General features: G+C 46.8%; 5 protein-coding genes across 5 annotated transcripts; 3 read left to right on the plus strand and 2 right to left on the minus strand.

The window, feature by feature from the left end:
- Positions 1 to 229: 229 nt before the first annotated feature.
- On the minus strand, positions 230 to 1,312 carry TRUGW13939_03139 (uncharacterized protein; the record flags this gene model as incomplete). The annotated part of the gene is made up of 6 exons (XM_035486324.1): positions 230 to 301; positions 361 to 527; positions 578 to 923; positions 986 to 1,011; positions 1,072 to 1,162; positions 1,226 to 1,312. The coding sequence occupies 6 exons, from the start codon at positions 1,310 to 1,312 to the stop codon at positions 230 to 232; spliced, it is 789 nt and encodes a 262-aa protein (XP_035342217.1).
- Positions 1,313 to 2,112: 800 nt separating this feature from the next.
- Positions 2,113 to 3,313, plus strand: TRUGW13939_03140 (uncharacterized protein; the record flags this gene model as incomplete). Its single annotated transcript, XM_035486325.1, has 3 exons — positions 2,113 to 2,188; positions 2,243 to 3,184; positions 3,237 to 3,313. 3 exons carry the CDS (start codon positions 2,113 to 2,115, stop codon positions 3,311 to 3,313), a joined length of 1,095 nt encoding a protein of 364 aa, XP_035342218.1.
- Positions 3,314 to 6,290: 2,977 nt separating this feature from the next.
- On the plus strand, positions 6,291 to 7,434 carry TRUGW13939_03141 (uncharacterized protein; the record flags this gene model as incomplete). The annotated part of the gene is made up of 4 exons (XM_035486326.1): positions 6,291 to 6,408; positions 6,471 to 7,142; positions 7,206 to 7,324; positions 7,378 to 7,434. The coding sequence occupies 4 exons, from the start codon at positions 6,291 to 6,293 to the stop codon at positions 7,432 to 7,434; spliced, it is 966 nt and encodes a 321-aa protein (XP_035342219.1).
- Positions 7,435 to 8,127: 693 nt separating this feature from the next.
- Positions 8,128 to 10,046, minus strand: TRUGW13939_03142 (uncharacterized protein; the record flags this gene model as incomplete). The annotated part of the gene is made up of 4 exons (XM_035486327.1): positions 8,128 to 8,290; positions 8,353 to 9,478; positions 9,531 to 9,806; positions 9,872 to 10,046. 4 exons carry the CDS (start codon positions 10,044 to 10,046, stop codon positions 8,128 to 8,130), a joined length of 1,740 nt encoding a protein of 579 aa, XP_035342220.1.
- A 256-nt stretch (positions 10,047 to 10,302) lies between these two features.
- TRUGW13939_03143 (uncharacterized protein) lies at positions 10,303 to 12,812 on the plus strand (the record flags this gene model as incomplete). Its single annotated transcript, XM_035486328.1, has 4 exons — positions 10,303 to 10,425; positions 10,484 to 10,638; positions 10,696 to 11,740; positions 11,799 to 12,812. 4 exons carry the CDS (start codon positions 10,303 to 10,305, stop codon positions 12,810 to 12,812), a joined length of 2,337 nt encoding a protein of 778 aa, XP_035342221.1.
- Positions 12,813 to 14,714: the final 1,902 nt, after the last annotated feature.

Below are 14,714 nucleotides of genomic sequence, written 5' to 3' on the forward strand. Positions count from 1 at the left end.
AACAGACAGACCGAACCGAGAGAACCAGACATTTGCTAACGCCAGATACTCAATTGCGCCGACACATTTAGGATCTTTCAAATATAGAGCAAAAGAGAGAGAGAGAGAGAAAACCCACAGAATCCGAGTTAAAATGTTAGAAAGAGACAAAAAAAAAGAAGACACCCCCAGATGTGCTGTGTTCGTTATCTGACCATCGATCCTGTCGATTGTGTCGAGAAAATCCAGACTACTCTTCGTCGGAAGAGTTGGCGAGGGAGAGATATGCGGTCCACGCGATACCAATGGAAGAAACAAAGGGCTATTTGAACTCAATTAGCATAATCCGCCAAGAATTTGAAGTGTCGACGGTTTACTTACAATCTGGAATTGGATAGGGACCACTCGGAAGTTGAGAACTTGGACCGCAGGCCAAAGAATAAAGTTGGCCTTCAAAGTTGGGAGATATACGTCGCGGAACTTGTGGACCAAAGCCCTTCGGCCTCCACCTTCTGCAAGAGTCATGAAAGTGAAGAAGCAGAACAGACCTGGTGCCGTTAGTGCCAAGAACGATGCACTGTAACTGAGTGTGACATACCGAAAGGTGCGAAAATCAACTGATCGACCGCCACTCTCTTCAAAGCAGGAGCAGTAGCTGACGTTTTTGTGAGAGGGAAAGCACGCGACAAGAACCCGAACCACTGGAATTGGATGGGCGCCATGAAGAAACCGTATGCCATGAACCTGGTCAGTCGCTCAAAGTCGAACGGAGGAGGCCGATTCCTTGAGTTTCCCAGTTCTCCCCACTGCGAAGGCTTCTCCTTGTCGAGGTCGGGTATTTCGATCGAAATTATTCCACTTTCCGAGTCTGATGAGCGCTGGGCCACCCGGGCTTTGAACGCTGTGATAGTCTGTGCCACTGTATCCGCGATTCCACCAAGGACCTGTTCACAATGGTGATTAGTATAAATTGACGAGAGCATGAATTGTAAACTCTAATACGTACGGCGTTCGTCACCATCGTGGTCAAGACTGCAGTGAATGGTTAGCCAACTTATCATGTAAAGGATAGCGTCAAAAAGAACTACATACCCGGCTTCTCGGCATAATATGTGTTGAACTTGGCTGCGAGCCTCATGGTGACAGCCAGCTCGATGATGAATATGATGGTGTGCAGTAGAGGCTGTGCAGTATTAGTTGGCACTGGCTCCCAATGACCTCAAGACATGCTGCAGGGGAATGTTACCAGACGGCCGTAAATATACCTCCGATTCAAGCCATTCAAAGCTCTCCGGCGAGTGGTATCGATTCTATCGAAGACGGCGAAGGACATTGTTGCGACAGAAGCCGATCAAACGAGGAGCCGGTCGGGAGAGGACCTCAGAATGACGCACTGGATACGGGCGGGTAGGGAAGACGACGTCCGGTTCGGGGGGACGCTGTGGATTTGCGAGTGGACAGCACAACCCTGGCAGAAAGTAGTGGAGAGTAGCGGAGATGGGATGGCAGCAGAGGCGAGGTTGACGGAGGGTTAAAGAGGATGAAAGAATTCTCTTCGAAAGGCGACATTGACGGCCGCAGGCTGCAACGGGCCAAAAGGGCTGGACCACTCATGGAAAGGCCGCCCCCGCATGATGGCTATTCTTGGCACCACCAACTCTATACTGTACCAGTATATAACAAATAAGTGCGTAACAGAGAGATAAAATATATTCCTATTTTTTATATCCTTTTATACAATAAATCATCTATCGACTAATAATCTCTATTGAATATTTATTCATTATTTACCAAGTAGCTAGTAAGTATTTGTCGACCTGAAAACTAAGTTAGTAATAAATAGATATAACTACTTATGGTATCAAATAAGTATGGCCAGATCAATTGATGTTTTCTAGTAGTCTCGTAGTGAATATCAAGTATCAGGTTTATAATAATCGCTGAGCATTTCTCCGGTTAATACTTAAGCCAAGCGGACTTTGAACTCCGCAGCCACTAAAACACGGGGTTTTTAGCTGTGCAGTCTTTTTTAAAAAAAAGGAGATCAACGAGCCATGCTCGGAAAAAATTTCATCTTGGTTATATAGTTGGGAAAATAACTGAGAGACGACCTCCACAGCACAAATCTCGATGATGGAGGACACCCTGAAACAAGCGTTACCTCAAAGCACATGGTCAGAACCTGGCTGTGCGGCCTTTGATTTCCGTGGTAAGTGACTTGGGATCATTGATATCTGATTAGTAGTAATATCTTCTGCTGTAGGAGATGTGCGCACCAATCCGACACTGGATATGCTCAACGCAATGGCCCACGCCAGTCTTTCCGACGGGGTTGCAACATCTGATCCAACAACTCACGAGCTTGAAGCATACCTCGCCAAGTTAACTTCCCATCCTGCAGCTTTGTTCGTGCTATCTGGAACAATGGGGAACCTCGTTGCCCTCCGGAGTCTTCTCACTCAACCACCCTACGGAATTCTGTGCGACTCGCGTGCTCATATCCTCGCAAGTGAAGCCGGCGGCGCTTTTGCTTTCACCGGGGCCATTCCCCGGCCTGTTGAGCCTGCAAATGGGGTCTATCTGACTCTTGAGGACATTATACCTCATATAGTACTCCCAGACTCTGCTACTGTGCACATGTGCCCGACGAGAGTGATTTCCCTCGAAAATCCGCTCAGGGGTATGATAATGCCTCTGAGCGAGACATGCAGAATTTGTGACTTTGCTCATGAGCACGGTGTACTCGTTCACTTGGACGGTGCACGACTTTGGGAAGTTGTCTCCGCCGGTGCAGGCTCATTGGAAGAGTACTGCTCTCTTTTTGACACAGTCACCATGTGCTTCTCTAAAGGACTTGGTGCCTCGGCTGGTGCCATTGTAGTTGGCGGTGAAGCTGTTATTCGTCATGCTCGGTGGATTAGGCAAAGTATTGGCGGAAGTATACGGCAGCCAGGGCCGCTTTCTGCTGCTGCATTAGTTGCTGTTAAGAAGACTTTTGGTGCAGGTCTTCTCAAGCCTACCCATGAGATTGCCCAGGAGATTGCAACATTTTGGGAGGGATGTGGCGGTACATTAAAACATCCGACACAGACTAATATGGTTTGGCTAGATTTTACGGGTTTATCTTTTGGGTTGAGACAAATGATTGACGAAGCTTCCCGTAGAGGCATCTTTATCTCGAGGGACAGACTCATAGTTCATTATCGTAAGTTTACACAAACTGTCCATCTTCAGCCAAACACTAAATGATGGAGTAGAAATTTGCAGTGAAGCCGTTTCGACTTTGAAACAGTTGATGGCGGATTTGACATCTGGTGAAGAACCAGGCAAGTAGCAGCTTGTTGTTGGTCAGCACTCAAGCTTTTCGATGTTTCCATGTACATACAAAAATTAACCCTAAGAAAAACTCCATATGCGTTCTTTACTAGCGCACAGAGTCAGATATTGAGTGAGACAATTAACTTTGTTAAGAGAATGCACAGAGAGTGTATTTAAGATTTAGATACTGTGTGACATGCTTTCTCAGTAGTCCAATCCAATTAGAGAATCCAATATAATTCCACATGATATAGAGATATACTTAATTATATAAGGTATAAGTTATCTGATAGGCCGATTCTTAAAATTAGGTTAGTAATCAGTAGTTTGACACTCTATTTTCCTTCTCTCTCTTTTATCTACTACACACTATATTCGCCTATATATGCCTACAGATCACTAAATATAAACTTGAAATAATCCTGAACTCCCGAGGGTGTTTTCAAAGCAGACATGGATACTGGTAAAAAACGCATCTCGTATGTCCGCTCCCGAGTCGTAGCGAGAATTTGACTAACACACTGACTTAGATGTCAACGTTGTCGAATTAGAAAAGTGAGCGATATACGAGCTTCAACATTTTTCCGGCCAGTTACTCACAAAAAAACTAAAATTCAATAGCTCAAATGCAGCAGATCGCACCCGTGTGGTTCCTGTACTTCAAGCGGCACAGAGTGCATTTTTCGGGTTGACGACGCGCGGAGACGCCCAGTTGGGCGCGGATATGTGACAGCACTCGAAGACCAGATTTCTTCATATAAAAATATTTTGCTCAATCTGAAAGCAGTTCCGGATGCCGAACGCGAACTCATTCTCACCAGGGCTCTTTCTGAAAACCCCGAGCGACTAGACGATCTATGTGCATCAGCCGACAGAGCCATTTTTGACTATCGTGGATCATCTCGCCTCTCTACTATGTCAATACAATGCGATACACAAGGTCCGTATCTAGTGTAGTCATCCGTGGGGTTTGTTGCTAATGATCAGCTAGGTGCACCCTCATTTTATGGGCCAACTAGCATCTATCAAGAAGGCATAACTACTCCAGAACCCGACATGGTGTCTTCTTTTGGGACCCATCAATATCCTGGACATTGGAAGGATATGAGGATACATACTAGTCTGGGGATTGATGACTCTACCATACTGCGATGCCTTTCTGCCTATTTCGCCCACCAATACTCACAGTGCATGTTTATTGATCGGGACACCTTCCTTCGGGACTATTTGAGGCTTGATTTTGGCGGACAACACTGGTCTTATCCGTTATTGTATTCGATATGCTCACTAGGAGCGAAGGCATCACTAGATGAAAGCCTACGAAAGGATACACACAAATTGTGTCAGATTTCGCAAGAAATGCTAAACACCCCAAGCTTGCAGTATTCGGATATGACAGTGATTCAATCTTTACTTTGCTGTGCATTTTCTGAATTATCCACCGGGAATCACACCAAGGGGTGGATGCTATCAGGTAAATAGCTGAAAGATCTCCAGGTTTGCTTTAGTTCTGACTTGAATACAGGAATGTCATTCCGAATGGTTCAAGACTTGGGCTTTCATCAAGACCCTCGGTTCATGGTGAGGACTGTCAATACTCCAAAAGAACATGAAATTCGAAGGCGTGTATACTGGGGCTGCTTCATAGCAGACAAGTAAGTAACCTCCTCGAAAGCAATGCATCCATCGTCTAACAATCCACTAGGATTATCAGCTTGTATTTTGGTCGACCAATGTGTTTGCACAGAGACGACGCTGCCGTTAATTTCATTGATACGACAATGTATTTGTTCCCATAAACCACTGTTTTCTGTCTATGGCATACTGATACTACATAGGGATCTCTGTGACGAGAATATTCACTTCGATATTCCAGAGCTAGAGGCTTTGGCATCGACCCCAGAAGACCAGGTCACATCTAACATCGCATTTTCACGGCTCGTTGATCTTTGTACAATTATCGAGGATGTTCTTTCACAGATATTTTCCACTAACCTGATCAAAAAATCCCGCAAAGACCTGGTTCTGACCCGTTTGGCAAGACGTGAAGACCTCAATGTACGATTATTTCGATGGTATTCCGAACTTCCCGACATTATTGCATGGAACCAATGGAAGCCAGTGATGCACAGCCTCAATTCGCGTGTGATGCTAGCACAGTAAGCTACCCCTTAGCCACAGGGCAGATATGCATGATTTAAGTTGCTGATATCTCTTTAGTGCATTATATCACAGCACCCTCATTGCACTAAACAGGAACTTCATACGTCCTACCCCAGGATTCGCACGCAAAACTCAATCAAAGGAGATCTGTATATCGTCTGCCGATAGTATTATTGCCCTTGTGCGACACTATCGGGCCAAAAATCCTCTTTCCAGTGCTCCGATTGTACTTCTGTATAGCACAATCATGGCCGCGAGTGCTTTGTCATTTTCTGGGGACCCTAAAATAACCGACGAAGTGTCCCAATTAACCAGTGACAGTCGGATTTCCTTTGTACTGAAGGCTCTTGAGGAGTTCTCTGAGGTCCATCTTGCCGGTGTAGTGAGCAAGCAGCTTAGGAGGGCTTTTGATAAGACATCTCAGAACTCTCCAACAGAAATTCAACAAGAAGAAGTACAAGGGCTGGATGGGCTCGATAATCTGGAATTTGAATCCAATAATCCGGATTATGGACTGGAATATGAACATTCCGGGATTGGTGGGACCTCCATGGATGTTGACGTCTTTGATTTGATGACATGGGACTTGGCCACCATTTCGTCTGGGAATGTCGGTGATATACGCCAAGGCACTGAATAGCGGTCTCACTGTTCGCCAATGAACAGGACTTTCGCAACTTCGTCTAATACCTACATAGCGGTTGAAATTGCATAGCGGACTCTCAACTCCGTTGATGGTGGGGCCTGGAGTTTTGGCGGCATCTACGCAGCTATAAAGTCTGTAAGACAACCACCAAGCTTTCCATCTAATCAATACCCAACTAGACAAAATGGCAAACCCACAGACCAGATATACCCATTTGGACGCTTTTGATACGGGCAGGCTCCCCGTTAGTGACATCCACACTTTACACTACGAACAGTACGGCAAGCCCGATGGCAAACCAGGTAAACCACCAACCTCTCCAAACAAGTTTCTAGAGTAACTCTGTTAAGAGATAAAACTCTAGTCCTCTTCCTCCACGGCGGACCTGGCGGGCGTACCTCAAAAGCCAACACAGAATTCTTCAACCCAGCCATCTACCGTGTAATCCTCTTTGACCAACGCGGCGCGGGCAAATCAACACCCATGGCTGAGCTCCGTGAGAACACCAGCCAGCATCTAGTCTCCGACATTGAAGTGCTACGCAAACACATCTCAATACCAAAATGGCACCTCATCTTCGGCGGGTCGTGGGGGTCGGCTCTCGCACTGTTGTATGCGCAAGCATATCCCCACATGGTCAGGACGCTGATTCTACGGGGTATATTCACCTCCAGGCAGTGTGAGCTGGAGTTCTCACGTGGCACTTCTGGTGCCGCGCGGATCTTTCCCGAGGCGTATGAGGCATTTGTCAACTATCTTCCCGAGAAGAATCGGTCGAGACCGAAGGAAGGGTACTATCAGTTGCTTACCTCGGAAGATCCTGCTACTAGACTTGAGGCGGCGAGGGAGTGGAATCGCTGGGATCTTAGCATTGGGGCGTTGATTCAGGATCCGAATGCATTCTCTAAACTTGAAGATGAGGATTGGGTTTTGTCTCATGCTCGGCTTGAGGCGCATTATTTTGTGAATGGGGGCTTCTTGGAGGAGGGGCAGATTTTGAAAGACGAGAATTTGGAGAAGATCAAACATATTCCCAGTGAGTGTTGGTTATATCCTGGTTGGATGTATGAGTGTGTTGAACTGACAGGTCGTATTATAGCTACTATTGTTCAAGGGCGCTATGACATTGTTTGCGCGCCGCAGACGGCTTGGGAGTTACATAAAGGCTTGCCGTGCTCTCGTTTGTTTTGGACTTCGGATGCTGGTCATAGTGCTGCTGTAAGTTCTCCATTTTTCTGCATTGGGATGTGGTCGTGCTAATTTTACCCTAGGAACCTGGTACGCAGGCTAAGCTGTTTGAGATCTGTGAAGAGTATGCTGGACTTTAAGTTATTTGATAAAATCCCCTTTTGGCCAGCTTTAGACACTTACTTGGCTTCTCAAAAGCTTTACTTTCTCTTTGTCTTATGAGTATTCTCGTTCCTGGATAGGGGAATTGATATTGATTTATTGATTGGGCAGTCGTCTATTTATATTGCTTCAACATTAAATTCTCCAATATATATATATATATATATATATATAAATAAATTAAAATAACCTAAACTGTAGAAGTTTCTTCAGATCTAGCATATATTTTATGTTATAGGAGGTTGGTTGGTTGGTTAATTTCATTTACCCTGACCACTCGCACTGACTACATTACAATATATAGGCTACCACAACTATTATTAGTAGTAGTGTAATTTACTAATAAACTTCTTTAAATATACTATCTATCTAATAGACCAGTAAAAATATTCTGAATTAGGTAGCTTTAGAATCTTATTTTAGACACTATGTACTCTCTGAGCCCAGAGTATTTCTATGAGCTGAAACTCGCAGGCTCTGCTCTGTGAGCGATCTGTGAGCGAGCCTAGACCAGGGCTGAGCATAGAGTGGTACTGCGTATTTGTTATATAGGTATGATGTATATGCATAGATGGTAGGCATCTATATTACATTTATTTTTATTCGTGTCCACACATTAAAGAAGACTAGCACGGAGCCCGCCGTGCTCGGTATTCATGTACGTCTCCTCATTATGCGCTGCCTTCTAGAGCCACGATGTCCGGGAGGTCTCTAATGTCAATGGTCTCGTTACTGTTCATATCCACGAGCCGGATCACTTCGAGGTGGAGTGATCCGGTGGCTAGGGGAAGGAAAACCAGCTCGGCAGAGTGGCAAGTCCCAGGAAGAAGGGGACTGTCAATTGGTAAGCTTGTGCGCATGTACTAGGATTAGGCAAAGAGAAAGAAAGGCCTTACCCTATTCTAAGATCGGTGCTGAGACAAATCAAGTCTGCATCCTGTCCGACCGCATTCTTCTGCAAAGCATGGATGATGCTCTCGTCCGTGACGGCCTCTGCCAGGTGGTCTTCCTTCCTACTCGACACCGACGACGATGACGGTCTCGCCACGTGTTTACGAGGATCGAGTCGCTTCCGGCGTGGAATCGCCATCATTGCAAATTTCCGAGGAGCCATAGAGCGGTTGACAATAAACACATCCCACTGGAACGGCTTGCCGAGTTCGACTGTGGCAGGACCGGAAAACGAGACGGTGACACCTCCTTGGGTAATGGAGTGAGCCCGTTCTCGATAGGAGCTGCGATTTGTTGCACCTGTAGATGAAGAGCTGCTATGTCCAGGGGCCACCGGCAAACTGGCCGGTCGGTTGTTGCGTTGTAGAGTCTGGCTGGGCCCGCCAAATGTAGGATTCAGCGGCGTGGAGAAATCCACGTTGGTCCGCCATTGCATCGAAATCCGCGGCTGACAATCGTCGGATAGCTTGATCACTCCTTCCAGGGAAATATCAAGCATGCTGACCAAAGCTGTTGTGGAGAAATAAGCCTCCGGCCCGTACTCAGGAATTAGTTTGTACATGAGCGTAACGTCATCTCTGGGGCGTAGCAAGATGGGAGGCTGTAACTCCGGTACATTGGATAAGTTCTCAGCGTGTCCATCGCAAAGAACAACGTCTGCTTTGTCGAAAATAATATCGCAGCCTATAAAAGGTGTCGCTTCCAAGTCAAGGCTTGCAATCGTTGTTGGTCGACTAGAAAAGGTATTGAGCCGGGAGCAGCGTATCCTTGCACTTGCCGCCGGCACAATACGAATAGAATTCTGAATTTTCTGCCATATATTGTAAACAGGAGCTTCCTTTTGTGTCGCAGGAACCACGCGAAGAAGCCTTGATGCTGGCAGGTAGGGGGTAACGGATTTGAGGGACGGGTCTGTCGAGAGGGCTTGCAATACGTTTGTAGATGCCGGAACAGCACTCGGAAGATAGTCATCTTCTTGGAGGGATTGTTCTGGTATTTCCGCCGTTGTGTTCAAAGTCGCGGCGGCCGAAAAGGCAATGCTCGGATGTTGGATACGGATTCGAGGACGCCCTGCGATCAGTCAGATTGAGCAAGTACCAAGTATAGGAAAGATGCTACGTACGGAGAAATGCTTGAATCTTCCAAATGACATAGACATGATTGCCACTTCCCTCGTCCCCCTCGAAAATATTGACAACAACCAACGGTTCTTCGTTGTCATTCACAACCCCCGAGAAGACCAGGTCCTTTGTAGTTGGCGATGCCTCCGTGGACACGGGTTCGGTTGGATTGAAGACGAATGCGTCTAGACCAATATCCAATTGGGGAAGATGCGCTCTCAATGCATTTTCAGAGCAATTCGATAGCCGCAAGACAACGCGCACCGTGACAGTCTCATCTGAAAGCACAGCCAAGTTAGCTTTTGGGGCGCAACCAGGGCTGAGAAGCCACGGTGCCACTTACCAAAGAAAAGGAGAGAGCGCTGAGGAATAGTCTTCAGAACTGAAGTGAGATCATCAGCGCCTTCTTCGAGAGCAGAGGTCAAGGCTGCTTCGATATCGACATCAGGGGCATGCGGCACCACCGTCTGGAGAACTGCATGCCGCAGAAACTCCCCATGGAGGCTAGGACCCAGCATAGTTTGCTCCACTACTCATGCTCAGGAAGCAGTAGACAGCTCCTTCACCGCGATTATCCCGAAACAGGACGAGTAAAATATCTAGGGTTGTTCAAGCAATCGCAGGTGGTTTGCGGGTGGAACAAACACAACCGCGGGTTGTCGGATGCGGCTAGTGCGCACCGGCCCAGACCCGACCTTCAGCGACGGCCGCGTTGACTTTTATTTCTCAACCTGCCATCCACCATCCACGTCGCCCATGAATCCAGCCAGCAATATGTCTGCCGGTTCTACTCTGTGGCAGGAGGCGCGCAACGCCGACGGTCGCGTATACTATTACAATGTTCAAACAAAGGCAACGCAATGGGCGAAACCCGCCGAGCTGTTGACTCCTGTGGAGGTACGGTCTTGCTCAGCTGTTGTATACCTTGAACTCTGCTAACTCGTTATCTGAATAGCGCGCACTTTCGAATCAGCCATGGAAGGAATATACTGCAGAGGGTGGACGGAAATATTGGTACAATACAGAAAGCAAACAAAGCACTTGGGAGATCCCCGAAGTTTACAAAACTGCACTTGCACAGGCCCAACCTCCTGCAGCGCCATCTGCAAGGTAGAGATTACTCTAGATCCCCCGTCTATACAACGTCTTAGCTAACCATATACCTAGTGCTTCTACATTCGTCGCTGGTGGAACCACCTCGTTTAGCCCGTACCCGCAACAACAGCGCGAACGAGACGATTATGATCGCGGTGCCCCTGATCGTCGTGGAGGCTATGGTGGACTGGATACAAACAATCTCATTACCTCTCAACAGACTGACCCAGAGTACAGCTCCTTTGAAGAAGCCGAAAGCGCATTCATAAAGCTATTACGGAGATGTAACGTCCAGCCTGACTGGACCTGGGAACAGGCAATGCGTGCTACCATCAAAGACCCCCAATACCGTGCTCTCAAAGATCCAAAGGACCGAAAGGCTGCCTTTGAGAAGCATGCGGCTGAAGTTCGCATGCAAGAACGCGACCGCGCCAAGGAGAGGTTCGCTAAACTTCGCGCAGATTTCAATACTATGCTGAAAAGCCATCCGGAAATCAAGCACTATAGCAGATGGAAAAATATCCGTCCCATTATAGAAGGCGAAACTATTTTCAGGTCTACAAATGATGAGAACGAACGCCGACAGCTCTTCGAAGAGTATATTGTTGAGCTCAAAAAGACTCACGTGGAGCAAGAGGCCGTGACCCGCAAATCCGCGATGGACGACCTCGTGAAGATTTTGAACGCTCTCCAGCTTGAACCTTATACCAGATGGGCCGAGGTGCAAAAAGCGCTCGATGCCAATGACCGAATTCAGGAGGATGATAAGTTCAAGACCCTGAGCAAATCAGATATTTTGACTGCTTTCGAGAATCACATCAAATCTCTAGAGCGGACATTCAATGATGCTCGTCAGCAGCACAAGGCTGCCAAGGCCAGAAGAGAACGACAACACCGTGAAGGCTTCCTAGAGCTTCTCAGAGAACTACGCTCACAAGGAAAAATCAAGGCCGGGAGTAAATGGATGCTCATCCATCCGCTGATTAAAGATGATCCTCGGTATGTAGCAATCCTAGGCCAAGGTGGCTCAAGTCCTCTGGATCTATTCTGGGATATGGTGGAGGAAGAGGAAAAATCGCTACGAGAACCACGAAATGACGTTCTTGATGTCCTAGATGTATGTGCTTCTGAACCCTTGCTTCGAAATTCCCAACGAACTAACATAGATAATTCAGGACAAACGTTATGACATCGATGCCAAGACAACATTCGAAGATTTCATGTCTGTTATGGCCACTGACCGCCGTACAGCCAATATTGATACTGATATACTCCAACTCATCTTCCAGCGCATTCAGGAGAGGATCCAGCGGCGCACAGAGGATGAGAAACACGCGGCTGATCGCCATCAACGTCGTGCTGTGGATGCCTTGCGTTCTCGCATCAAGCATTTGGAACCCCCCGTTCGCCTTGGAGATACCTGGGAATCGGTCCGGCCGAGGGTTGAAAGGTTTGAAGAGTATACTGCCCTTGATTCTGACGATATTCGTCAAAGTGCCTTTGACAAATTCATCCGTCGGCTCAAGGAAAAGGAGGAAGATGTCGATAGAGAACGTGACAGGGACCGTGGATCCCGCCGTGGTGGTGACCATCATGACCGGTCTGATCGAGACTCGCGCAACGGCTCATATCGCTCTGACCGCCGAGCGAGACCCAGTCGAACACCAGAACCAGATCCATACGAAGCGGACCGCCGCAAAGCCCAAGCAGACCGCGAGCGGTCATATCGCAAAGTAAGCGGTCTATCACCTATTCATGAACGGAGGGATGATCGTGATCGGACACGGGACAGAGAACGGGAACGAGACCGCGATGGACGACGGGGGCCAGTCCACTATGATCGCGAACGCCGTGACCGAGAAGAAGAGCGTGAGCGACTATACCGAACCCGTGGCGACCCACGTGGCAGTCGTGATGAGTTGGACTATGGAGGAGACACACGGAGCACTGTAAGTAACGATCGTCGTCGTAGACGTGATAGCGACGCCGAAAGCGTAGCCAGCCGCAGCGCCAAACGGCACAGACGCGACGACCGTGAAAAAGATCAATCGCGGGACCCCAGCCATCGTGATCGAGACCGGCGTTCTATTGGTAGCCGTACCCCGGCGCCGTTGGCCGAAGAAGAGTCCAAGAAAGAGGAGAAGGCGGTCCACTCTGGTAGCGAAGAGGGGGAAATTGAGGAAGATTAGCGATTGTGACTGGACATGCATGGTCGGTCGGTTGTGTAAGTAACAAATTCCAATCTTCCTCTCAAAAGATTACTTTACTGTGGGAAGCTGTGGTTTTTGCATCATCTCTCTACAAGGTACGATGATCCAAACAAAAAAATATTTTACACAATACAATTATTGTCTCGAAGCGTCGTGCTATTCCCTTTCACGTAGAAGTAAACAATAGAAATAATTGTGTCAATTGCATGTAGGACCTGCAATTATTGATTTAGAAGTCAACTAGGAACTACTACTAGGCGTTACTCGCTAGATATGCATCAGTGATACCAACAACAATTGATAGACATTATTTTTTATTGTAAAGGTCTACATGTAGATTCACATGGAGTAATCGCCACGGAGGGTGAGAGGTAGGTTAGGCATGTGTCACTGATTTTATCTATCAATTTGGCATGGCCCTCTGGTTGTTCTGTAGGGGTCTAGTTTTGGATTCTCTTTTCTGCATGATTTCTTAACCAGGCATTTTTCCATTGTAGAAGATCCGTACTCAAGTACGTAAACGATGAAATATTGAAGAGAATGAGCTGTTGAGGAACAAGCTTAGTCAGAATGACAACAAACGAACTAAAAGATAAAAACTAACCCCAACCCTAAATAACCCTTAAAATAAAAGACGTTTTACCACCTGACCAAAGACAATTATAACAAGGGGTTTCTTGGCATCGTGTAGTTTGTCATAAAAAGGTGTCCGGCGTAATGTCCCCTTTTCCCCCTTCCTAGATAACTGAGATAATCAGTATGATAGCAGGCGCAGGTAGTCCAGGTCTACTACGTATTGGATAGCAAGGCTGAATTCGAACTTATCACATATTAGGTGGTGTCAGCCTTGCGCGGAGTTGAAATTTTAGGAGATAAGGTACTACTAGATCACTAATAACAGTCGAGGGCAATGAGCCAATGCGGGTTGAAAAGGAAAATACGACATCGAACTCTCAATATTTGGGTCACGCTCGACGGGGTGCTCAGTGAGTAGTTCATGTCGTAAATGTTTGTTATATAGGTACATATGTAGTCCCAACCGTATGAAAAACATAATGAAATACATATTTCGACGCTACAATCAAATACATCATTTAGTATTCAAATGATCTTTACTAAGGTTGAACTCATGGACCGATGTCATTTAAACATATACATGGATATCAACTGATCATCTCATCTACCGCATGGATGCAAGATCTTGAACTTATGGCTACCGAGTAAAAGGTTTCTACAGCTGACGCTAACCACGTGCAGTCGGCAGCTTCCGACTTAAAACAGTTGGCTGAAATATATTCAATAATGTAATCCATTGCATGTGCTTTTAAACGAATGTCATAGAGCCACATATGTAAACATAGGAAGCTGGCTAGTTGGGAACGATATTCAGGGATTGGTAACCCACATCGCGTTATGCATGGTTGGGAAACCTGCCATCGGCGAGAAGAACCAATTAAGCGAAACAAACAAAGAGAAACCCTTCAAGAAATGACTTGGTCAATTCTCCAATGTTCACGAGACAAATACTACCACATCTCTTAATTTCAAAACCCGCATATAAATCACACGCGTAAACATTCAAATCGGATAATACCGACGCTGTGATAGCAGGGAATAAGCTTGTCAGAATGTCACTTGAAGGTTTGAGATGGAGTTGTAAATGTGTCGAACAAGGTTTCATCCTCGTCATCGTCATCCCCACCGATGTCGTCGCAAGAATCACCGGTACAAGAATGGGAGCCGGACTGCCTTCGAACGCCTGGAAATGCTACAAACCGAACGCCCTTTTTTCTAACCAGTACCCAGTGACGCCGCTTGTAAGTGTCGTGACCATCGTACCAACGACGACGATCGCGATAGTGCTTACGTGGGATGCCCTTT

The sequence above is a fragment of the Talaromyces rugulosus genome, chromosome II (genome assembly GCF_013368755.1).
Source record: "Talaromyces rugulosus chromosome II, complete sequence".
In the NCBI taxonomy this organism is placed as follows: domain Eukaryota; kingdom Fungi; phylum Ascomycota; class Eurotiomycetes; order Eurotiales; family Trichocomaceae; genus Talaromyces; species Talaromyces rugulosus.